General features: G+C 42.6%; 1 protein-coding gene across 4 annotated transcripts in view; it reads right to left on the bottom strand.

Moving 5' to 3' along the window:
- MCC (MCC regulator of WNT signaling pathway) overlaps window positions 1-26790 on the bottom strand; it is a 386129-nt gene that overhangs the window by 98474 nt on the left and 260865 nt on the right. For all 4 annotated transcript variants that reach the window (XM_032403844.1, XM_032403845.1, XM_032403846.1 and 1 more), the window contains one exon: window positions 5454-5567. In XM_032403844.1, coding sequence (XP_032259735.1) covers window positions 5454-5567 — 114 coding nt within the window. The remainder of the gene's footprint in view (window positions 1-5453; window positions 5568-26790) is intronic.

Below are 26790 nucleotides of genomic sequence, written 5' to 3'. Positions count from 1 at the left end.
CTTGAAAAAGCCAACTGTCATCAATCCTACAACCACAAAGAAATAAATTCTGCCAAGTACATGGGTGACTGAACTCTTCCAAGTTGAGCCTTCAGATGAGCATTCAGCTCTGGCCAACACTTTGATTGCAAACATAAAGAGAACCCATTTATGCCATACCTGAGCTCCTGATGCACAGAAGCTATGAGTTAATAAACGTGTGTTAAGCCAGTAATTTTGTGGTAACTTATTACACAGCAATAGAAAATGAACACAGAAGCACTTTACCTTCCCCATCATGCTGATCTAGTCTCCTTTACTCAACTTTTCCCTTCCCATCACTATTCTCAAAACTCTACTGGCAGGTTGACCTTATGACCATGTATATTGAACCTTTTTTATTCAGCTAGTTCCAGTGTCACCATCAAGAATCACTCAACAGATGTTGAAGCTCTTTTTGATTATTTCTGATGAATACAGCCACCATTTACATTTTAGCTTAATCATAGCTCTGTAATATTTAGAGAGCTGGTAAAACTTAGTAAAGCCAGAGAGCATAAATTTATGCATGAACTTGCTCTTCCACAATCTGGTCAAGTCTCAAACATGAATCACTCACACAGGAAGCAATAGCACTGTCATTTCATTGTTCTTATTTTTTCTTGCATAAATCTCATCTTTACAAAAGGTATGAGACTGGTGAGTCTGACCTTTTTTTTTTTTTTTTATGTTCTCTTTCCTGGGTCTCAGCATCTGCACTGGAAAGACATCTCCATTGAAAGAACAGAGAGTAATTTTTAAGTATATTTAGTGTAAGAATGTAAACATGATGTAAAGAGCCACCAAAAATTATTACATAAGAATGTCTTGACCATAAGTTAAAAGGGAACTGACTCATTCCTTGACACAGCACAGAAAAAGTTTTCTATTATCCTCTACCATCCTCTGCATAAGTTGCTCTGTCCTTGTAGGCTTAAATTTTAATAAATACCCTCCTGGTCATTTTTAAAAATCCAAGACTACAGTACATGCCAACTTCCAGTTAAGAGCTTTCACAATTTCTTTCCTCTTAAATAAAGTCTCACAGGGGCGCCTGGGTGGCTCAGTGAGTTAAGCATCTAACTTCGGCTCAGGTCATGATCCCAGGGTTCCGGGATTGAGCCCCGCACTGTGCTCCCTGCTCAGTGGGGAGCCTGCTTCTCCCTTCTCCCTCTCCTTCCTGCTCATGCTCTCTCTCTCTCTCAAATAAATAAATGAAATCTTTAAAAAAAAAAAAAAACCCTTATGAAACAAAACAAAAAAAGGCATTAAAAATGTTTTAATACACCAGACCCCACTACTGAAACATCATATTGTTATCTTTCCAGCTTTTCCTACCACATTTTTATTACTTTTTATAATCAGAAGGAAAATATTGTAAGTTTTCATCCAAGTAAAAACTGAAAGTTTTTGTCTGTACAACATCCTATATGAGGAAAGAACACTGGGACCTTGTCTTGGCTCTGGTGCTAAGCTACTCATTTGACCTTGGGTAAGCAAGTTAACCTCTCTGGGATGCCTGACAAATGTGGAAGTAGATGATCTCAAGTATAAAGGGTCTCTCCTCCCTACTCAAACAATCTACGATTATGAGACATGAGTTTTCAAAACTTTCCACAGGTCATCTAGACCAAGGACTATGGCAGCCTGGTTTTTAGAGCTCTCTGAATTCCCACATAAAAACAGAGCACCTTACTCAACAGAACCAAATGCTTGGAGACAAGGTATCCTCTTGAACAGCAAAATACAAGCAAGTAAGGACAAACCCACACCATCCACAAGCCCGAAAGGGTATCTGAATGGGCAGAAGCAGTGGGAAGCAGCAAGGCTGGTGGATGTGAGAACTGGAAAACCCCAACATAAACAGTCAGTATAGGGCGCCTCGGTGGCTCAGTCGTTGAGCATCTGCCTTCGGCTAGGGTCATGATCCCAGGGTCCTGGGATCGAGTCCCGCATCGGGCTCCCTGCTTGGCGGGAGGCCTGCTTCTCCCTCTCCCACTCCCCCTCCTGCTTGTGTTCCTGCTCTCGCTGTGTCTCTCTCTGTCAAATGGATAAATAAAATCTTTAAAAAAAAAAACTACCTCCACCTCTTCTTTAAAAAAAAAAAAGTCAGTATACTCAGGAAAGTGAGGAGGGCCAATTGGAAAAGAGAGGCTAACACTAAAAGGGATTCTGCCTGAGCCAAGAGTAAATGAGGAAGGGGCCCACAGTAAGATCTGAAAGACCTAAAGCAGCTAGTCCCTGGGAACTCTCAAGATTGGCCCCAGGACTTGCTTCCAGGAGGAAAACCTGCTGACAGTGGGATCAGGATTGAACAGTATGGAGTAACAGAGACAACGGAAGAAATAGATCCAGATAGAAGTAGGTGAGGGGAACAGAGCCAGGAAGTGTTAGAAAGCAGGCTGCCATATTTTTGACAAAGTGAAAACAACAGAAGACTAAGCTTTATGAACTTATAAAGCCATCTTAAACACTGCCTCCTCAAAGTTCAAGGAAACTATTTTTCATATAAAAATGAAAAATGGAGAAGTACTGACATCAAATTCCATACAAAGTTATAAGAAGGAAGAAAAAAAGAGCAGAATATATGCCTATATACCATTAAAGCATGGCACAAAATGGAACATCCCTCCCCCCAAAAAGCCCAAACAAAGCCCACTATTTCAAAATAAGTTAAAAGACTTTAAGGAGATAAAATGACATAAGACATGAAAAAACATAATTGAGAATTAGAAAATTCATACGGTAACAGAACACAGGAAAAAACTAGAAATAAAATAAAAACGCATTTCAGGAATACAAACTAAACTAGAAGGCACACGAGAAGAAATAAACACAACATATAATGCCCTGAAAGAAACAGAAGATGAACAACAGGAAAATCAAGTAAAAAGGGAGAGAGAGGATGTGGATAGTGAGATACTGAAAATAGGCAAAAAAGATCTAACATACAAATAATAAACATCCTTGGGGCGCCTGGGTGGCTCAGTTGGTTAAGCAACTGCCTTCAGCTTGGGTCATGATCCTGGAGTCCCGGGATCGAGTCCTGCATCGGACTCCCTGCTCAGTGGGGAGTCTGCTTCTCCCTCTGATCCTCCCCCTCTCATGCTCTCTGTCTCCCATTCTCTCTCTCAGATAAATAAATAAAAAATCTTAAAAAAAAAAAAAACAAATAATAAACATCCTTGAAGAAAATCAAAGCAAGAGAACTAATATTAAACACTGTAATTCTTTACAACTTCCCTGAAATTAAAAGATTAAAAGAGATAATCAAAAGAATACACAGCAAACCTGAGAATATCAAACCAGAATGACTAAGATTAAGAGTTACTCTAGTAGGGGCGCCCGGCTGGCTCAGTCAGTGGAGCGTGCGACTCTTGATCTCGGGGTTGTGAGTTTCAGCCCCATGCTGGGTGTAGAAATTACTTAAAAATAAAAACTTAAAAAAAAAAGTTGCTCTAGAATTACTAGACTTAAAAAAAAGAAATAAAGAAAAAACATGCTATGGACATCTAGAGTCAATGTCCTGTGAGGCAAAGAAAGCTGTGTTATCAGACTTTGGGGACAACACTCTCTGCCAAAAGAGAATAAGGAAACATATTCAAATAAAGAAAAGATGGGCCAAGGGCTTTCTATCCAGCAGAAATGTCTTTCAAGTACAAAGGGCAAAGAACAGACATACTGTTAATAACGAGCAAGAACCTGTTAATAACGAGCAAGTCCTCCCTGAGGAATATACTAGAAAATCCACTTCAGGTAATAAACGAACAAATAAACGGAGGAACACGGACATAAGGACCATGGTGAATACTAACTATATCGTTGCTTATAGGAGCCTAAATGAGGACAAGAAGGGGAGAGGGTGAGATGCAATGGCCAGATGGTCAGGCAGGTAGATATAAGACAGCTGCAAAAAATGGGGAGTGAAGAGAGCGTAATGCAACAACAACAATAAATTACATTCTTCTCAGGAACTGTATCTGTTATGGCAGGAGTAATATTATTCTGAGGCTGTTCATAATATGGAATGAAGCAAGTAAGTAATTATGGAATATTCTAATTCAATCATCCTCTGTAGCATTAAGAACCAGGACTCTTCATGTGAAAGAAAGGCGATACAGATAAAATATAGAAGAAGCTAGGTAAAAAGTAGGCTGTAGTCTGAATTTAAATCAGGTCTATTAGTATGAACTCCTAAGGTATTTTATCTTAAAAGTTATATGTACATGCAGATGTAGATAAATAAGGAAATAAAGAATTTCCTGGCTATGTCTATAAAAGAGGCCTGAAAAAAAATGACCAACCTAGAAGCCATAAGCACTCTTAGCACCCAGACTGTGGTCTTAAGATACTATTTTCTGCTGAGAGAAGTAAGAGTTACTCAGAGAACAGTTACTACCAGATTTGGGGCAAAAAATGTACTAGTTGAGTCTGGACTAACTCCTGGGCTCATGTCAAAAGACTCAGAAGCCAACCTGAAGAAGTTCACATTGGCCAAAGATAATACGGGTTTCTGTAAGGAAAATAGTTACAGTGGAATGAAACCCCAAATATGTTTAAATCTATAATTTCATAATAATAGTTTAAAAAATTATTGGGCAATTTCAGAGGATCATAGGTAATTTTCTTGAAAAATGTTAATAGATGAAGAATTCTGCTTTTCCTCGACGAACCACTGTTTCAACAAATCACAGATGATGGGAGAGGTCTCTATAAAAGCATTCCAATTAATGAGAAATGGTACAACAGAAATATCATCATTTGTAAGTCCTAATAATTCAGTGAATCAATGAACATAGGCACTGAGTATCAACAGCTGCTAACATCACAGAAAATGAGACAACCAGACATTATGTGCCTCCTGGTAAAACAACAAATCCCCTCTACAGTCTTGCCAAAGGGGCCAGACATGAATTCTGAGCCTCTGGGTCCACTGCCGTTTTACAGGAACTAAAGGGGACGGAGGAATGTGGTGAGCTGTACGGTGAGTGTATAATCAGCAACATCCAGACTGTAGGGAACTCCACAGGTCAAATGGCAGGTTTCTAACAGATTAATTAAAAAGCAAACAAAGAATGGAAGTAAAACCTATAAATTAAGAGATTCAAAAGAAACCCAAAGTGTTTCAATGAGCAAGACTAAACTCCACTATCGAGGGACATCTAAACTTCAGTGATAAAGTATAAAGAGACAGGAAAAAGGACTATAGGAGTCATGGTGGTGGTCACCTTGGTGGGAGGGAAGGTGCGACTGGGACGGGACATAAGGAGGGACTTCTGGGATGGCTGGCAAGTCCTATTTCCTGACCTGGACGGTGCTTATGAGAATGTTTGCTCATTACCCCGTAACTTGATTGGCTGGATTTCCTCGATCTATGTTTTATCTTAAAATAAAAAAATACAAGAGTTTAAAAAAAAACTCTCCAGATCCCTTACCTGTGCCTTGGCTAATTTCTTTTCCAGAAGGTCTCGTTCCCGCTCCGTTTGCTGCAGACGTTTATTAAGTTCCACTATATCTCCCTTGAGTGATGCCAGGGCTGCCAAGTGGAGCTGTGGAGACAGAAAGAAAGGAGCACAAGGTTAGATCCTTTGTCAGAAACTCGTTCCTTCCCTGTAATTAGTGTGATCATATTAAAAAAAAATGCCTCATCTCCAAGGGGTGCTATTAAATCAGGTGTTGGACAGGCAAGCCGCGTTATGTGGTCACAGGGAGAAAACTCACATGTGGGCAGCGGGACCTAATTTCAGTGGTCACATCAGGATAAAGAGCAAAGCCCCCCACTCTAAGGGCTTTCCCTCAGTTACTCAGCAAGGATGAGATTAACTGCAGGTGTGGGGCCATGGGATTCTCAACCCGAGCAGCAAGGAAGAAGGAGAACCACATCAGCTTTGACTTTTGGCACATATGAAAGTTGGATAGGGCAATTCTATCACCCATCCTGCTATGTGTACAGACAGACCATGGGGCCGAGGATTAAGAAAAACTGGGAGAGCTTTTTTTTCAGATGGTCTCCCCTTAAAGTTGGTCCTTTATTTCCCTGCCAGCTCATCTTTCCTCATTGTCCCCCAGACAGACTAGATTGCCCAGATGCTGCTTCTGGGCTAGCAGGCTGACTCGCAGGAACAGAACCAGAACTCTGATAAATGATGCTAGGAAAAACACACCAAGAATCCCTCCAGATCTCTTTCTCCAGCCAACTCCCTCAGGTTATCTGGAGCTACAAGGAATGTTCTTGAACACATTAACAAGGGGTACCTTGCACCTCCAGGATCTCAACGTGCTCAACTTCCGAGCCTGAACCCTGAGCTTCAGCAGCACCAAAGCTACGCCATGTGCCTTTTGTGGCTTTTTCAGGCCAATGGGTGGAGCTCAACACCCAGGTCCCAGAGCAGCACCCTTCAACCTTCTTTGCCCTCTGAGTCACTGCTTCTCATCTGTCTTCACTGTCAGCTCCAGGGGGAGTGCAGACCATTCCCTAGCCAAATTCCACACTACATTTGGGGGAGTGACTAGAATCAGAACAGACCCTCCCTCCCGATAGGTTTTTAGTAGCTTCTGCCAAGAGGGGTTAAAATAAGGAGTGAGCAAATAAACATGATCTTTAAAGATGGACATGGTATGACAGTCCACAGTTCAACTTTGAAGATTTTAATTGCAGGTTTAGAAAATGCTTTTCTGCAACCGCATGTGGGCCGGTAGGCTTGTTGGGGTGTGATGGGGAGGAGGAGATACAGGGCAGGGTCTGGGCTTTCAAAGCAGTTGTTTATGTTAGACTATAACAGCAGTGACTATGAGTTCACTTAATTGCATCAGGGCTGCAACCAACAGATCAACAGCCGATCTGAAATCAGGAATGCTTGAAATTTAAAAACGGAAATGTCAGGCAATCTGGCGGTGTTTGCCTTTTCATGTAGGGCTAGGACTGCTCGGAAAAGGTCACTTTGGGTTTCAGATACAAGGTTTTGTGTGATGAAGTCTCAGCACAAATACCACAGTGTTCCCACTGTACGGTCTTTTTGAGGCCATTCTGCTTCCAGGAGGGCGGGGAGGGACACATATTCACTCCCTCCTTAGACGGCTGGGTACCCGCCTCCGCCTCCGAACTGTCCATCTGCAGATTCTCCTTCAGCATCGGACATTGTGGTCTGTTGGACTTTATGTCAAGTCTTGTGAGAGGCTTTACCACCTCTCTTCTGGCAAGAAGGATAAAATACATATAGAGATGAAATGTTCCTTAAGAAATATAGGAGTAGAAACTAAGATCCCAACTCTAAGCCCAGATATGCTTCCTCTCTCCTATATCTCCCTCCTACTTCTGGGGGGAAGGACTACCTGAAGGACTTGGGGGAGAATTAGGAAGGCAAAGCTGACGGAGGAAGCTATAAACTTCACGCTAACATCATAAACTGGGCCAGATGAGGGGACACATAGAGTAATACATGACAGAGAGGGTCCAGGATGGATCATCCCTACCAGGGAGAGGACCCCGCTTGGAACAGATAACACCTTTGGGTCTTCCAGATTGCCAGGAAGATGCATAGGATGTGCATTTGGGGCAAATCTCTTCACTTTCCTGGATGGAAGATGCCTGTCCATAAAATGAGAAAAGACCAGTTGTTCTTCACCTTCCCTGGGTCACAAATCCCTTAAGAATCCATGCAGGTGATGGATTCTTCTCCTACAGAAGAGTAAAGATTTGGGGGTTTATGCATGTATTCCATCTAGTTATGGTGATGACACATTCTGGAACCTTTCCATGAACTCCAAATTAAGAAACCACAGAGGCCACATAAGTTTTGTAGATTCTCTTGTGGGTCATAATCATAGTTGTTTGAGTGGGAAAAGGGCCCTGGGTACTTGACATCTCCCATTCCCCATTTGCAGGTAGGACCTAAAACCCAGAGATTGACTTGCTCACTCAGGGTCCCATGGGTAGCTCAGCACTAGCACCAAGGCCACCACTGCCCTCTCCCCACTGTATGATGTTGTGACAGTAATTCTCAATTTTGTATGAAATTTTTACTTAAAATATTTCCCTCTGATTGCAGAAGAAATAAAAATGTAACAGAAAACTAAATCAGAAAGAGAGCATCCTAACATTTTAGTGGTGGCCTCTGGATGGTTTCAAATTTCTGGGGGGGACATTTTGAGTAAATTTTTTAAAAAGTTTTTTGTTCAATATATTTTTAAGTGGTTTTTTTTTTTTTTTAAGAGGCTCTGTATTAAAGAAACAAAAGAGTTGTGACTCTATTTTCTGTATATGTAGGGCTGTAGCATAAAAACTGTAAAGGGTTCTTTCCCTTCCTTGCTGCATGCATCTTTTTCCCCGTCTACCAGCTCTTCTGATAGAAGATAAAACTTTAAAGAAAGGGGGGAGGGTAGAATATACACATGTTCCCGAATGTTGCTGACAGTTACTCAGCAGAAACTAACATCAGAGGGCGGGAGCTAGAGTGGGCAAAGCAGGCAAGTCACAGGACGTGTTGCTTGGGAGGGGGCTGACGGCACCCCCTTACTACCTGATGACTGAGCACGAGGTGCGCTAAGTTCTCACCACAAGAAGTTCCCCCCATTAAGAATCCAGTAATCAAGGTAGCTTGACACCCCTTCTTTGTGGGCTTCCTCCCCCTCATTCTGGCAGACCTGCTGGTTAGCCCTGGGAATTCAAAGGCTGGGAGTGTGAGAGCAATGCTCCAACTATTAGGACACAACCTGGGCCCTGTCAAGGCAAGTACTAAACACGAAGAAGGATAGGGGTCTCTGGGGGAAATTTTTAAGAGGAGTAACAGTGGGCTTAAATCCTGGAAAGGCAACTTTACCAAAGCAACCGAAACTGTTAAATACATATAATAGGAAAATTATATGTATGCCCTTTTTGGGGCTCTCTCTACTTATTTTCTGGTTTTGGAAATGGCCTCTAATTTGAGTCAGAGCTTCAGACATATGACCCATAAAGAACCATTAAAAGAAGATGTTTCACTCACCAAAGAGAACAAATATATACGATGTTTGGAGTCTGTGCCAGCGTCCTTTCTAACTCTTTTTTTTTTTTTTTAAGATTTTATTTATTTATTTGACAGAGAGAGAGAGCACAAGCAGGGGGAGCGTCAGGCAGAGGGAGAGAGAGAAGCAGGCTCCCCACTGAGCAGGGAGCCCCACGCGGGGCTCGATCCCAGGACCCCGGGATCATGACCTGAGCCGAAGGCAGACGTTTAACTGACTGAGCCACCCAGTCTCCCCTCCAACTCATTTTTCTCTCCTGCTCCACAACAAGACCCCAATTTTTAGCTGGTCATATTATTGCTGCTCAGCTAAATCATCCCAGTTCCTAGCTCTCCCTCTGCAGGTGGAGGTGGGTGTAGTCATGTGACCAAGTTCTGGTCAATGAGATGTAAGTAGAAATATTATGGGAGATTTCTAGAAAAAATCTGAGAGAAGCCATACCCTTTTTCTCTTCCTCCATGCTTGCTTCTTGGTACATTAATGTGATGGAAGTAACTCAAGCAGCCACCCTCCTTCATAATAATGAAGACCACACTCTAAGGAGCCAAAAGTTGCCTGAGCCCCTAGCAAGTTTGTAGAGTCACCCCTACCAGCTTTGGACTGCTGACTCCAGACTTGTGGAAGAGAATAGCCAGCAACAGACCTCTACTGTGTAGGCCACTCTTCTGTTGAGGTACTCTGGCAAATGAAGTTGATCTAATCCTAATTTGTAAAGAATCAGATAAGCCTGGCTTCAAATCTCATTTATGCCACTTGTGGGTGACTTGTCTTTAGATAGCTTATTTAATCACTTTGTTATAAGGCTGCCCCAGAGACAAATAAGACCACATCAATAACTCGCCTGGTGTCTGGAACCAGGGAAGCACTCAACAAATGCACACATCCTCTTTTCCAGTCAAGTTTTAAGTCAACAGGTTTCAAGTCAACAGCCTTCTCAGACTAAGCCCCATCAGAGGTAGTGAGTGTGACATTCGGCCAAGTGAGCAAGCCAGTCCTGTCTCAGAGCAGCTTATTTCCTGGTGGGTATCAGCACGGGCGTCAGAGACCAGGGCTGCTCTGTCTGATTCTGCTGAAGTCCTGAGGTTTATCTGAATTTGCTGACCGCCAAGGCTCTTCAATCTCTGTGAAATTTTTACCCAGGGCCTAAGCAAGGTTGGGATGGGACTGTGACATTTCCTAAACAAATGTGGGTCTAGTGCATGAAGGATATAAATCCATACTTACCTCATCGTTCTGGAGATATGAGGCCCTAAGTCCCCAGGCTGCTTGGAGACCTGCCTCACATTCATTTTACAGTGTATATCCAAATGAAACTAAACCACCTGGAAATTTGACTGCAAGATAACTGTCAAAACGGTTGTTATTTTTGGATGAAACCCTACTCACTAACAGTTCACTGTTCAGCTGGCTGTCGGAACAGGCTCGCTTAGCCTCGGACAGATAAGATGTCCAGCCGCCAGGGGCCTGGGTGAGAAGCCAGCAGGGCCTTTGTGATGGCCTCTCCTGGTGGTTCCTCCTGGGCTATGTGGATAGATGTTTCTGGTAGTACACCTTGGCCATGAGACAAAGGGCTTCACACTTCTTAAGATGCCTTTTAAGCCAGCAGCCCAGTGACTCAAAGGAGTCTCCCAGACATCACTGTGTATTTCCGTTTATAAAGCACTTCTCCACCTTGCTACTACTGACAACAACAACAAACATGGGCCCACACTGTCCCATCTACACGGCACTCTCCCTTCATCAGCCCATTGGACCGTCCCCATCACAGCCCAGCTCTGGGGCCTACAGGATAGCTAGGCTTCCCCATCTGCGGAGGGACAAGTACTTTACCACCAAGACCATGGTTGGTGAAGGGGATCTAGGGCCTGAATCTAGGCTGCCAAATTCTAAGTCCACCATTTTAACTCATCTTTCTGGGACTTTGGTCTATTCTTTAATAGTACTGTCTTCAAAGGGCCAAAGGCTTCCACAGCCACACTTAGGACAGGGGAATGAATTCATTCCCAGAATCTCCATCCAGAGACAGGCACCATGCAGACGAATGGTGTGATGGCAGAGCCGGCCCTCCCCACGCTGGCGGCAGGTAAGCTCATCCAGGGCAAACTGTGCTTGTTCTCTTTCTTTCTTATGTGCTCTGGCTACTTGAGGTGTTCCTACCAGTCATTCACTGCCAGGGTACCTCTACTTCCTTCCCACTACGTGATGATGGGAATTACCATTCTGTCCTAACTGAGCCACCTGCCTTCCAAGTACAAGGTACACCCAGTTTCTGCTTAGGTTTGAGTGATGACAATGGGTAGTGCCAACTTATTTCACCGAGGGAACGGTTTTCTTCATTAAAGAGCAAGAAACAAGCACAACTAAACCTTACTGAACACACACACTCTTGACAGGTTCTGCACTATTTTCTATATATTACCAAACTGAATCAGCTGCAGAGTCCTGCAGAAGAAAGGCAGTGCAAACCCCAATGCCAGCCTCTAGGAATATTTTGAGAATTCCAGACAACTCAGTAGTAACAATAGAAGTCACAATATTAATAGCTACCATCTGCTGAATGTTTAATGGGAACTGGTGCTTGGGCTAAGTGAATTTCATGCAGTATCTCATTTAATCCTCACCACAATGCTCTGAGATGGCTACTCCTACCTCCTTCTGACAAGTGAAGAAACCCAGGCATAGAGCGGGGCAGGAAATCAGCCAGGGGAGAGAACTGATAAAACATAGAAGAGATGCTAATGCACAGACACTTAGGGCTCTAAGCTCTGCTATGTGCCTTGCTGGCACTTCCAACTCATCACACCACTGTTCTCCCTTTCTTGTGGGATGCATAGGTATGTGCATGTGCATGTATGTGGGAGGGTGGATGTGAGGTAAGAGATCAAATGTATACACTGGCAGGGGCAGGGACATGGGGAGAAGCAGGATCAGGATCTCCATGGATGGGAGGAGCAGGGGGAAGTGGCAGGGAAAGCCCTCTGGCAGCATGATGACACTTGGGGCTGGTAGTCAGCTCAGCTCTGTCTGAGTCTGGGGGAAATCTCTTTAACTTCCTATGCTTTGCCATCCTCCTGAGAAGGGTTTGTACCAGATGGTCTCTAAGATTCTTCTGGTTTTAAACCTATAAGCATGTATTCCTGGCACATTTACATCCCCAGGCCCCACCCTGAGGTCTGTATTTGGAGCTTTGCGTACTTTATTTGCCCACTAGTCCCAGAAAGTATCTGCTAAAGCTCACCATATAAGGAAGCTTCACTCTACATAGAATTGATCAGCAAAGATCTTTCTCCTAGAAAATGAAAGAGCACTCAGAATCACACATAATCTTCCCACTGGCGAGGGAAATTGAGAATATCTAGTCTAATTCCCTCACTGTAAAGAAATGAAACAGACCCAGAGAAACAAGGCTCATCAAATCCAGATTTCCTCATTCCCCGTCCTGAGGCTTCCCACTCTCCCATATGACAATCCAGGAGCTCCTGGGTAGTGAATAAGTGTGTGTATCCCAGTCCTGTCCTTGGAAAGAACAGGAGACATCTGCACACCAGAAAGCAGCCTCATTCAGCTTCCACTCCAAGACTCCCCACATCCCGGATGCTCTAATTCAGATACACAAAGAACAAAATCCCTGGCAAAAGGGTAATGTTCCCTTCCAAATGGACATAGTTAGGCCTGTTCAGTGGCTTCCAGGACTGGAACATTCCTATTTATTGCCAGAACTCCAGCTAGGGGCACCTGCTGTGTAGTAACTTCAAGAAAGGTTGCTCATGGCCTTGAAACTTAAAACTCATTAAATATCATCTGCAAGATTGCTCACTGCAAGCAAATCACTTTTTGCTGACTTACATCAACTCAAAAAGCATCAGCCTTTTGTCTTTGATTTTACCTGATAATTTCATTGAGAGATCAGTGGCCCAAGTTACTCTTTAAACCTCTGTTGAAATTCAGTTGTTGAAAACAGCATTTAAGCCCTCTTCAACACGGTAGCACAAAAATACCATTCATACAAGAAAAACCGACCCCATCCAAGGGTGCTTGACACAGGTGAGGGTGCCAAACCACAAAGCAGGGCCCAGGTACAAACCATGGAGGCAGCCACACCTAAAGCCACTCTTTCTCTGCCTCAAATAAATGGTCAGGGAGATGGCGCTCAAAAAGGGGAGGTGCCCAAGATTGGCCATCCCAGCTTTGAAGAAGATCTTCAATCCCACCCCATCCATGAACATATGCTCCTGTAAGAATAAATCATATCATAATTTTTACTGGAAATATTAGTTAGCATTTGGGTGCTTACTATGTGCTAGTTGCTATGTTAAGCATGTAACATGCACTTTCTCTATCATTCTTCCCGGAGCCTTATGAAGTATGCACTGTTGTTAACCCCAATTTAAAGAGGTCAAAATTGAGGTTTAGAAATTCAGCATCTTGTCAAACTAGGAAGTGGCAGAGCCAGAATGAAAGCCCAGGTCTGTCTAATTCCAGAGCCCAGTTCATAACCGCCATGCCTCATGCTTTGCAACTGACTATCATAGCACTTCTGAGATCCTCCCAGATCCCCCATGAAACTGTTGAGAGGATAAGGTCTGAGACAGAAGGTTCTTTTTTAAAAGGGGAGAGCAGAATTGCAAAATTAGCATGGGGAAAAAGACATTAATTCTTCAAAACTTCCAACACTGAGAAATAGCAGACTACTTAGCTGATATCAGACACAGGAAGTTCTCGGAGAAAAATTAATCTCCAGCTATTTCCACACCCTACAAGGTGAAGAACAAAATGTGTAGGTGAAAAGCTAAATAAACAGCACATGGGAGGAAAGGTTAATTTAACTGATCTTCAAAAATAAAAAATCAAGCTCTCTTCTCTTTCCCATTATCATGGTGTGTGCAATTGACTGTTCCTCACCATGTCTTCTCATGACTTTCAGGATCCAGCGATTCCTGGCCAAGAAACAAAAGCAGAATCGCCCCATCCCCCAGTGGATTTGGACAAAAACTGGTGATAAAATCAGGTACAGCCCCAGGAGGAGACACTGGAAAAGAACCAAGCCAGGTCTACAAGGAATCACAATGACATGGCAGGCGTATGCACGCCCTATCAAGTTCACATGAGATGGCGCACATGGTCATGCTCTATCAAGCTCACTTGCTCGTACCTTATCACTCTGTAAATATCACGACCGCTTGAGCAACTGGACATGTTTTACTCGAAAAATGATTTTTCTGTTTCTGTGCTTCCATACTAGTAGGTTGGTTCAGTAATATGTGAGACCGTTGGTTGGAAAAAAATGATAAATTAAAAAAAATTTTTAAAGCTTTTATTTTTTATTATACAAATATAGTGCAATGGTTGCCAGTAACAGTAAGTTGTTTAGTATTTTTTGCTAACAAATTCTTACTTTTTGTAGTGTTATTTTCAAGGGAAACCAAAATTACATGCACATACAGGAATTTTTGGAAAGAAACACAGACAAAAAAAGACACTGCAATAAACTGGTAGCACTCACTTAAATTTCAAAGGTGTGTTGCATCCTAATGACACACCATGAAGGAGATGAAGGTGTAACAATTAAATCCCACTAATTAGAGGACATGAATATTTCAGCATGCACTAAATACCGATGTGGTCCCTGAGGCAAAAACCCCCACACAGAAATATATGAACAGGAGTAAGAGTTCCCTGATAAGGCCTGCATTGTTCATAAATTTTTATATTGATCTAATTTAGCAGGTACTGAATTCCCCATTCTAGGGAAACCAAGTACCTTTAATGGTGAAACAGTCAATAAACTCTGCAGATCAGCAAAGGACAAGGTATGTTTACAGCAATAGTTGGATTGCTTTGGAAGGACCCTGTCTTTTTACTGGATCAAAGACAGTGTTTTTTTCTTCGGGAAAACAACTGAAGATTTAGATTTGAGTGTTTGTGTGGATACATATACAGAGACCTACTTATACACATATGCATGTATTAACACACACATATACACATGTGAAATTTGTAAGTATACCAGACTCAAGGCACGTGCTTTCAGATTTGTCATTAAAGCACAGGAGACAGCTAAGATGTTGACCACTGAAATACTGAAGACGGTCATTTTTATTTATTTTTTATTTTTTATTTTTTTTATTTTTATTTTTTCAAGATTTTATTTATTTTTGACAGAGAGAGAGAGTGTACAAGCAGGGGAAGAAGCAGGCAGAGGGAGAGGGAGAAGCAGGCTCTCCGCCAAGCAGGGAGCCCGATGCGGGGCTCGATCCCAGGACTCTGGGATCACGACCCGAGCCGAAGGCAGACACTTAACCATCTGAGCCACCCAGGCGCCCCTGAAGACGGTCATTTTTAAATGCATCCCCAACTATTAAAATTACTTTAATATGCAGTATATTTAAAGATAATCCCTTTCAAATGTTTGATGCCATAAACAAGTTCTCATTTCAGTGAAGGCATAGGCAGGAGAAGGCAGGAACTTCTCCCCCCTCACCATGGGCTGCTGACTGATGGGCCATTTTACACTCACTGGTACATCTAATCCTAAGCAACAGGAGAGAGCAGGAGACACACATTTCAAATCTGCTCAAATGTTCTCGCCCAGCAGGGGTCCTGCTGATTGTTCAGAGAACAGTGCATTCAGCTAAAGAGAAAACGTCTAAATCTCCTCTCCTTTCTGAATCACCTAACCCAGCCCATACTAGCCCAACCAGGATTACCTTGTTCCCTGAAAAGGAAGAAAACGGGAGAGGGAGAAGAGGGAGAGAAAAAAATGGCAAAAAACTGTTTTGTGATTAAAGACATAGGTTTCACACAAAATAAAACAAATCAAACCCCAGACCTGAGTACCAGGTTCAGCCTTGGGTAAACTGTTAAAATTCTCCAAACCTCAGTTTACTCACCCTGTAAAACGGGAGCCATACCCAACCATAGAGAGCTGTAAAGATTAAATGAACATACTACAGGTAAATCACTTAACCACAGTGCTGCCTGGCGGAATGTGAGTCACAATGACCATCATCATCTTAATTATCATGATCATCATGTCACACGTTGAGCTTGCTAAAAAGTGTTAAGATAAAATTGAGCCTTTGCAAACAGTGATGGTAACTATTGTGTCTTCTTGTTTTTACAAACCCTGATTAAGCAATCAGAATGACTCATCACACTGAGGCCTACAGCACATTAATCACAGTAATGTATCCTCAGTCTTTAAGCTTGTGCCACTGAATCCACGGCTCCCACGCAAACATGCGAGACCTCAACAGCCTAGAAACTGGACTAGCCTCACGCCCAGTGTGTTCCCTGCTCCCCGAAATCCTGACTCCTCATATCACAAGGTAAGAGATGATCAAGAACCAAGTGGGATACATATATAGTGACCCCAAAATTAATTTTCATGAAAATGTATCTGAATGGTAAGAAGACACAAGCCACTGTGAACAGGGATGTGCATAAAGATCTGTTCATGATGGTAAAAAAAAGATTATTGAATAAATTGCACGATACGTGTAATAAGACACTATGTTGTCAACAAAATAGAGAAATGTATATAATAATTAACCTGGCAGGGCGCCTGGGTGGCTCAGTTGGTTAAGCGACTGCCTTCGGCTCAGGTCATGATCCTGGAGTCCCTGGATCGAGTCCCGCATCAGGCTCCCTGCTCGGCAGGGAGTCTGCTTCTCCCTCTGACCCTCCCGACCCTCTCCCCTCTCATGCTCTCTCTCTCTCAGTCTTTCTCTCTCAAATAAATAAATAAAATCTTTAAAAAAAAAAAATAATAATTTACCTGGCAATCATGATTTCACATATGTATGTTCATTCCCGCAGGTCATTCAGATTGCTTTCCACCTGTCCCCAACAGCCCTCTGGAACAAGTTTTCCCTCCCCCCTCCCTCATACCCACCTTTTACTCCTCTTTATTTTTCATAACGCTTATTACTACCTGACAATATATCATATAGGTTTTTTTGCTGACCCATTTCCCTCATGAGACTATGAGTTCCCAGAAGGCACAAAGTCAAGACCCCGGGGATACAGCCGAAACACAAGATAAACCAAGCCTGCCACTTGATGGTTGAGACAGTATTTATTAAATGGATAAATTGAGAAAATTTAAAAAATTCGGATAAAAGAATTTACATTATCCTTAACCCCACCACCTAGAGATCGTATCACTCGCAAATATCTGTCAGACATTTTTCTACAAGTAAATATACTTAAAATAGCTTATGCAAAACAGTATGTTTAATATAGTACTCTCTCTTATACTTCAAACTCTCCAGGTAATTCACCATATTGTTAACATCCCCTCCACGTCATCAAAGCTCTAGAACAATCCTCTATCCCTCAGTGCTCCCTCCAGCATGTCAATGTTCCTTTTGATAAGTACTACCTAGGACCAAGCACAGCACTCCAGACGAATTCTGGCCAGCACACTTCCTATGAGCCAGAGACCATGCCAGTTGCCTTATATGGGTTTCACTGAATTCTCACCTGACAAGATAGGAGCTATTATTACTTCATTTTGCAGATACCAATCAGGGGCACAGTTTTTCTAGTACTTGAAACCCAACTCCCAAGCTGACCTATCCCGTTTACCATTACCGCACGCCACCAACTGTGGGTATCAGGGTTGCACATTCTCAGATCCCACGATCTGACGCGGGCCAAGGGAAAGAATCGGAGGAGTCAAGACTGCAGAGTTGGATGGCGCCCAGCACCAGATGGTTTCCAGCACTGCTGCACAAACTGGAAAAGCCACTGGCGCCAGAAGGGAGTTTCGGTGAGCCCCTGTACTCGCTTTGACCGTGCCCAGCGCTGGAGAGAAGGAGCTACAGTGCAGGTGAAGGGCAGGGCCAAACGAACCCATAACGACCCCCGTGCATACAAGTGAGCCCTTCACTCCCCCGGAGCGGGTGTGCACCCCACCCCATCTGCCAGTGCTCGCCTGGCCAGGGTCTGGTGAGTGTTGCACAATCCCTTGCCAAATCACAAAGATGTCAGAACTGCAGCTGAAAGCTAGGACACAAGCAAGTGAGCCACAGACTAGAATCAAACACTGTGGTTTGAGTCCAGCTTGACAGCATTCCTGCTCCTTTCCTGTAAGGAGCCCTTGTCCTTCAAACGCACCCTGCCCTCCTGCTTTGCCCCTAGAAACCACAACACAATAGGAATTCCCACAGGTACATCACAGCTCAGCATTATTTTAATCAACAAAGCCTCCCTTTTTCCCCCTCTACCTACAAAGAACATATTTTATCACATACGCCTCGACGATTTTCTCTCTTACAGGTTTATTCCCCTTTGCTGGCCCCTCCGTTTCCGGACTAACTCTGAAGTGAATAAAGTATAGCAGGGATGGTGCAGACCTCATTGGCCACAGGCAGGGAGCTAAGGGCAACACGAGACCTCATGAAGCAGTGCTCATCTCTGCCCTTCTGCTGTCCTGGGGCTTCTGTAACAACCTGAGAGCCAAGCACCAGAAAGGATAAAGAGGAGGCCATACCGGAGGGCTGATGAAAGAAATGTGCCTCTGGGCACAGACACTATGAGTTGTCTCTGACTTTTTCGAATGAAAGGAGACCCCAGGGAAGAAGGCACGGTCCCCCAGCCTGTAAGGCATGGCTCGCAACAAACCCAAGCATGCTTCTGGACTTAGCTGAATGATGCAGACAGAGACGAACTATCTGGTTGCCCAGGAGGTGGGGAGGCTTTAGCACAGGGCCTCCTGGAAGTAAGGTGTTCTTTCATCATGTATTTTGGGTAGGGCATCGCTTTCGTCCCATCACACAGGTTCACTTGCAAACCAAATTCCTCCTGTGCTTATGAGGGAGGAGGAACCCATTTTCCCAAACCCAAGAAGTTGGCCTGATCATTAGTTCAAACATGCCCATACCCAAACAGGAGGCTATCTAACTTTTGACTTTCTTAGCCCGTCTAACCCCTCCCCAATACCCTTTGCCCTCCTAACTCCTTGTAGACAGAGCACTAGAATGCCAACAAAAATTCCTTAAAGCTGCCTTATTTTGTTTCCTGAGAGCAGAAAGGCAGTGAACAGAAAAAGTATTAAAGATTCCTAGGCTGTTTAAGAATGAAACATTTCCAACCTAGACCAAAATGTCAAAGGAAAGCCTAAATCTAGCAGTGACCAGAAATACTGCAGTTTCAACAATACGAAACCCCAAATTTACCCAAACTATTAAAGCTTAGCTTCACTGCTAAAGATGTTGACACTGTCAGTCACTAGGCATAGGACTAAACACAGGGGGTGGGGAAAAAAGGTGAGCAAGATTTTGCCTGATATTTAGATGCAATCTCCTTAGAGTCTAGAGTGCATTGCCCTGTGTACTCCAAATTCTGAAATGCTAATTATAAAACTGTATTGGTGTTATTATACTTCAAATGCAAACACCATTCCGAGATGGATAAACAGGATTACGAATCAAAAGACGCTGTGAGATCATCTTCCCTTCAATCTCAATCCGGGGCATCCTTTTATAAAAAATAATTGAGCTTAGTTCTGGGCTCCTAGAAAAATATCACAAATGTGAAATGGGATTATTTGGCTCTGAGGCAAGAAGGATGAAGGCAAATTAGCACTAGCTGACAGGCATATGATCAGCTCTTCCATGGAGAGTCACCAGCGTGTACAGCCCGAGATAATGAGTTTACATTTCGGCATGAGGATTCCGGTTTGCTCCCAAAGTCTCTCCTGACATTGAAGCTTGTTATGTCTTAGAAGGTACCACAGTGGCTGTGGAATTCTAATCCCATAAACCCTTTCAAGACAGGGGAGAGCCTCATCTCTCCGGGCTAATGTGGGTGCAGTCCTGCCTGGGAGTTTATAGTCTACAACCTCTTGAAATTCATTCCAGTCTGATGATTCTCTCCTTTTACACCAACAGATGAGCTGGGGCAAAAAAGGTGAGTCAACACACAGAGTGATTATGGAGGACGTTTCTTTTCATGTGGCAAAGAAACACAGAGGTTATTTCAAGGGAAGCACAGGTCCCTCAAAGTAAGCTTTTTGGGGTTTGTTTTCTGGGTTTAAAAAAAAAAAAAAACCCAGCAATAGCGAGTGCTAAAGGGAGCAGTATTTACAGGAGCAGAGGTTCCCTGCTGTACTTTGGTCTGAGAATTAGGGCACTGACAAACCCACAGGGGTGAGAGCTACCCACAAGATGCCTGTGTTGGAACTGGATATTTAAAGTGATCGATATGTCAAGGAAGAGCTCCCCCTCTCCCAAAATAACAGGGTGAAAACGGTACAGAGAACTCCCCGCTTAAATCGCGATGGAAGAGATCTAACCTCCCTTTCTATCTTTACAGCAATCTCTCCTGGGGCAGTCGTGCCTAAGTATGGCATCAGTTTGCCCTTTCAATTCGCATCTTAAAAAAACTAAAATTATTCAGAAATTGCCTCCTGTCTCGGAATTTTTTTTTTTTTTAATTACAAAGTTAACCCGCCTCATTCCAGATTTTACATTCTTTTGAGCAATAGATTTATGTTCACAAAGAAAAAGTGGGAACATTTCAAATCATTTCCTGGGGACTCACAGAGCTGGAGAGTGTCCTTGTAAAGCAACAAGGTTAGGCTGACTTTAGTCATTTCACATACCCAGTGTGCATTAAGCCTCGGACAAGCCCCAGCAAGCCAATCTGGAGTTTATATGGAGTGTAGTACACGCTCACTTCAACACGGCAGCTGGGGAGCCGTAAGGAATTGAGAACTTAAAATGTGGAGTGTTAGAATTTTGCTGAATATGTGTTCTTTTTTCCTAATAAATTCCAGATGTTAAGAGTAGCTTCATACCCATTCAGACCAGTGCTTTACATGATCTGTTCTTTGAAAACTTCTGAAAAAACATACTCACATTTCTTTCTCCCACTGCATTTTAGGGACAAAAACACAGTTATTCGTGTATTTTAAGAAAAAAACTTGTAAAAAAGGTTAGCCATGCCCTATAAGTTAAGTGATTTCCACAGAAATACATTAATAGCGTACACAGAACGATAAATCTATGCTAGGAAAGATGATAATATAAAGCAGACCTCGCCTATGGCGAGTTCAAATTCCAGAATATACCATATGCACAAAACTCTTGTGGTTTCTGGAATTCCAAATCTCCAAGTTTGAGTAGGGCGCAGGCCCCAGCAACCCAAGCTTCTCCGCTCTGTCTGTAGTTTTTTATGAAGTCCTCTTAGTCGAGGGGGTGGGGAAGAAGAGGGCGAACGACTGGAGCTGGAGAGGGGAGAGCAAGGCAGGGACCAAAGACTTGGCAATGCTAATTCCACGCACTGCATTTTACCCCTTAAAGTCTATAAGGCAAAGACCCCTTGAATTTGGGCTAGACTAGTAACAATAACTTAGGCGGGCTTCAGCCCCCATAATACCCACCAGCATTCCTGTAAGCCTCTAATAGAAGCAATCAATCCAGGTAGAGATTGCATTGGCTAAGAAAATAGACAAGGCCAGGCCGCTTGTGCCCCCTGTCCCCCCAATTCCCTGCCCCTGAGCATCCTGAGTCCTCCCCGTAGAGAAATTTTGGAATTGTCACCATCCCACATGCCTGCTGGAGAAGAAGGATACTGATTTGCTTTGCTTTTGCGGTTTTGTAGATAAGAAAGGAAGGGGGAAAAGGGGGAAGGAATTCAATCCAAAGGATAGGGGAAAGGAGAAATAAAATGGACATGCCATATACATGGAGGAAGCCATTAATTCTGAAGGAAGCCAAGAAACCCAGAAGGAGAAAGAAAAATAAGGAAAGAATCATGATGAGAATTAGCATTATAGGTTTTAAAAAAAAAGTGGGCCCTTTGGGAGAAACAAAACAAAACGAGAACCAAGTTCACAGATGCAGAGAACAGACTGGCGGTCGCCAGAGAGAGGGGAGAGAGTGGGGGAGGGGACAGCAGGTGCAATGGGTGGAGGGAGTCAAAAGGTACAGACTTCCAGTTATAAAACAGATTAAGTCCAGGGGAGGTAATGCACAGCATGGTGACTATAGTTAACAAAACCGTAGTGCGTATTTGAAAGTTGCTAAGAAAGGAGATACTAAAAGTTCTCATAACAAGAAAAAAAAAAAAACCTCTGTAATTACGTGTGATCGTGGATGTTAAATTAGACATGGTGTTGATCATTTTTACAATACATACAAATACTAAACCATCGCGTTACACACCTGAAACTAACATAAATAAGGTTGTCTATCAATTATACCTCCACTTTTTTTTTTTTCAAAAAATGTGCCGTTTGAAAGACTTCTGGCAGGATCCCTCCTGCGGCTAAATGTGTTGGAAGTCTTCATCTCGCATCATCTCCTCTATCGCCAACCCCCCACCCCCCAGCCAAGCACACCCAGGGGCAGTCATACTTAGTTGGGTGGAGTTGAGTTGTGGACTAAGAAACAGCTTGAGTTTGTTCTCAAAAAAGAATTCTCTCATTCAGACCTGGCCAAACTGCTCAGGTGCAGAGCCAAGGGGGTTAATGTTCAAGTTCAGATATTCTGTGGTCACATTCTGGCCATGGGGAGACACAAGGGCGGGTTTCTTAAAATGCATTGACTTGCCCTCCTCCCCGTGACAGATCACCTTTTGAACTGCTGTGGGATGACCTAGGAGAAAAACAGAAAGCTCTGCAGCCAGGCACTCCTGTGTGAGTGTAGGGAACAATCAGAGGTCTGTCTGGAAAACAAAATGCCTCATTTCTTTAATAGTAGCTATTCAGGCAGCAAGAGGCAATTCAGGGACCAGTCAGCAAAGTGCACTGCTTGGGAGATAGGCATAAATGATACGTTGCTATCCTCCCCAGCATTCATACATTGTCCAACTTCACTTTGGTTAAATAATGCACTTTCTTCTGGGGATGGCAAGTGCATGATACCTTGGCTATAGCTACCATGATAGAATGAGATGGGTCTACCCCAGATCTCAACTCCAGTGTAAAATGAGGAATTTTTATAAAATGCACAAATTTTTTTTTTTTTGAAAGCACAAGATCACTGACAGGCTGGTCTTCATGGAAAGAAATAATTAATGTAGTATCCACATTATTTTTTTTCTTTCTTTCCTTGCAGCAACTACTACTTTTAAACAAGGGCAAATGGAGCCCCAGGATGTACCTGGTCCCATTATTTCTTTCATTTTTTTTTTTCTTCTTTTCGTCAATGTACTTTATTTCTACCCTATGGCACAAACATCCTTCTCTTGTAGGACTGGGCAATGTGCAATTTTCCCACCTCTCAGGCAGGAAGCCACATTGCTGAAAATTTCTGATGAAACACAACCACATGAATGATGGGAAGCTCACTGCTTTTTGTGTGTGCATGTAACTAAAGTATCTCAGGGCCCAACCTCTGTCTACCCCCACCCACTCCTGTTGCTTATCTGTTCTGTGAAACTTAATAGTCACCATAGCCACTTCCCACAGATGCTGGGGAGAAAGGAAAATGTTTATATGAAGGTTATAGGTTACAAGCACTATAAAAATGTTATATGATACAGTTCAAGGGGGGGTATTTACTGACTTCTCTATTTAACTCCTCTTACTTGGGTCTTCAAAATTCATCTCTCACACACTTTACGTTGCCTCTGTTTATAGAGTCTGCAAAGAAGTCACGTTATGGACAACAGCCTCTTTGCTAATGGAGTCAGTGGTTACAGTACAAGCAAGCACCTCTGATGTGTTCTGTTCCCACCAAGGAGCCTTAAGAAGGGATCTTAAGGACAAGACTTGAAGTTTGAGGGTCAGGATCCACATATTGCCAAATTACTTGCAATATTGTTATGCTAACAGGAGTCTCCTAAAGTAAAGGATGGGTGTCTGGCTCCCACACTGGGATCTCTGAATTCTGAACGGACACTTCACTGAAGTATTGGGAATGACTGCCCCTAGAGCTCTGGCTTCAAATATGTCAGGTGCTTCTGTGGAGCATTTCTGCTCTGTTGGGGCATTTGGCCATGACCTCAACGAATTACAGAAATTGAGTTCCTGCAAGTTCATTCAGTTATCTGCTTTCACACAAAACATCTTATCACAACTTAGTACGTCCAGCAGGAAGTTCCTGAGACAAATTCTTTAAGGCGTAACCACAGCATGGTCCAAGGTAATCTCCTATCAGACAGAGAGCCATTTTCTTAACTCTGGAGACTAAAGGAAGGAGCACAGAAAATAGAGCAGTTTCATCACTAGTGTACCGATTAGTCTGCATTCCTGCCCCAAAATGTATTAAGGTTCTGTCTCGCAGTTAGCTAACAAGGGCAAAAATGCACAGACAAGCAGAAGGTGGAAACCCCCTTAACCCAGAAAATGTAATCAGTGGCTCTATGTCCCCTATCATTTCATAGTGGTTCTTGGGCAGCCTCTAAAAAAAGCAGCAGCCATCGAGAAGGAATTCTCCAGAAATTGTGAGGTCTCAAGACACACAGCGTTTTAGAGAGATCTGTTTGTCAACCGAGGAGTAGTGGAACTCGGCAGTAATCAGCACTGTTATAGGAAGCCCCACCTAAGGAAGGCTCTCCCTTCCCTGCCTCCAGGATCGATCTACCATCAGTTGAACTTTTGGCCTATAGAAAATAAAATGGAAAGCTATCCAAATGTGGCTGATTGACTTTAGGCACTGTGGGAGCCTTAGAAAGAAAAGAATTATTATTTACGGAAAGGATTCTCTATGAAAACACATAGGAGGGGCGCCTGTGTGGCTCAGTCATTAAGCATCTGCCTTCGGCTCAGGTCGTGATCCCAGGGTCTTGGAATCGAGCCCCACATCAGGCTCTCTGCTCGGCGGGGAGCCTGCTTCTCCCTCTCCCACTCCCCCTGCTTGTGTTCCCTCTCTCTCACTGTATCTCTCTGTCAAATAAATAAATAAAGTCTTAAAAAAAAAAAAAGAAAAGAAAAAGAAAAAGAAAACATAGAGGCTACTTTTCTCCACTCAATGAGTGGAAAACAACAGAGACACATACCAGTGGACAATTCATACCAAATGAACATAATTCAGCTCAAACAATCCAGGTGCCTGACTTAATACTGATGACCAAATTCCACTTAAAAATGAGACAGGATTCAGAGCTGACTGGCACAGTTTCTGCCCATGTGACCACAAAACAACACAGGTAAACATCTCAGGTATCAAAATCACCTCTTCCAGGTTATTTAATAGCCTAGGTAAGGTTTTGGAGGTGATTACAGTGTCTTAGCTTCTTCCGCAATTCATTTGGATACAGAATAGGTTTCATCTTCCTTTCATTCCATATATGATCACATACTTCCTATAGGTTTAGAACTGAGAAATCTTTACTTTCCATGTACAGAGCTCCCTAAGTAATCTTGTTGGAATAAAAAGGATCAGAGGTGGCAAATGCAAGAGTTTGCTCTTTCTCCACACCTTTTAAACATTGACAGAACCCAGAGCAAACCAGGCTACTAGAAAGAAGACCTCACCCATGGCCATCTGTCCATCTTGATGTAATTACCGATGTACTGGATGTACCATAATTTAACCAACAAACCAGTTACTGGATGTGTGACCAATTTCCCTTGTTGTATAATGCTGCAGTGAAGACATTAGGCAAAATTTGTCCAAAGCCTCTGAATGTGAAATTGCTTCCCTCACAAAAGCTGAGGAAAAGCTATTGCAGTATATACTTCTGTCAGGTGTATCTATTTTGCTTTACTTCCAGCAAATCTAGATATACCATGTAAAAATTCCTTCTGCCAATATGGTTCCAAAATGACTTTCAGTCTTCATTTCCTTGATTATTTGAGGCTAAGTTTTTTTCATAAGTTTATTAGACATGTGCCTTTATTTTTCTAATTGCCTGTTCATGTTCTTTGGCCATTTTGGCAGGATGTTGACTTCTTAGAATTTAATGTGTATTACAGATATTCCTCTTTCACCATACGTATTTGAAATTATTCTTTCCTAGTTGACTGTTCACCTTTTAACTTATATAGCATTTTTTGCATCAATGTTTTATAGTATTGTCTCCATAAATCTTCTCCTTTGCAGATTTTTTCCCTCTGCTTTTTGTTTAGAAATTCCTTCTCCACTCTAGTCAGATAGTTACCTATATTTTCTTCATTTTTTCTAATATGGTCATTTTTTAAAAATTTATTCCGTATGGAATTTCATTGTATACATAAATTACAAATCCAAGTTTGTTTTCACTTAACAATTGTCCTAGTACTACTAAATAATGAAACCCCTACTGTTCTTATTGCAGCCTTTATGATATAACTAAATCCTTTTATGCTATTTTAAATGATAGTATTTTAATGTCTAATGTTATATTAAAATATCCCCTTTGTTTTTCAAAAATATTTTAGCTATTTATTCTTCAGAGAAAATCACTATGAAGATTTTTTTTAAATCTCACAGGGCTTGAATCAGAACATTAAGCTTCCACTCTCCCCATCTCCACTCCCAAAGTCAGTGAAGTCATGTGTAAGCCTGAAATGCCACCTAAAAACCTAAAAACATTTTATCAACTGCAGTTTTCTTTGTAGTGGCTCTCCTTAACCAGACACAAATTCCCTGAGGACAAACACATGCCTGTTTCTTCCCTTAGTGTATTATATTCCCAGCAGCTAGTCCAGTGCATGCACACATATAGTTACTGAATGAATGAAATCAAAGTGGCCCAGAATTTTTTTTTTGTCTTGAGTATCTTATTTGGTTTAGTATCTCTAACCCGAAACAGCTAAAACAGCAGCCTAACTCTGAATGCACTTGTTGTGTGTAAACTGAGCAAAGACGTACAAGGGACTTACAGGCCACTGCA

This window comes from Phoca vitulina, unplaced genomic scaffold (genome assembly GCF_004348235.1).
Source record: "Phoca vitulina isolate PV1807 unplaced genomic scaffold, GSC_HSeal_1.0 scaffold6, whole genome shotgun sequence".
In the NCBI taxonomy this organism is placed as follows: domain Eukaryota; kingdom Metazoa; phylum Chordata; class Mammalia; order Carnivora; family Phocidae; genus Phoca; species Phoca vitulina.
The sequence above is the reverse complement of the archived record's forward strand: the minus strand, read 5'-3'. Positions and strand labels throughout refer to the sequence as shown.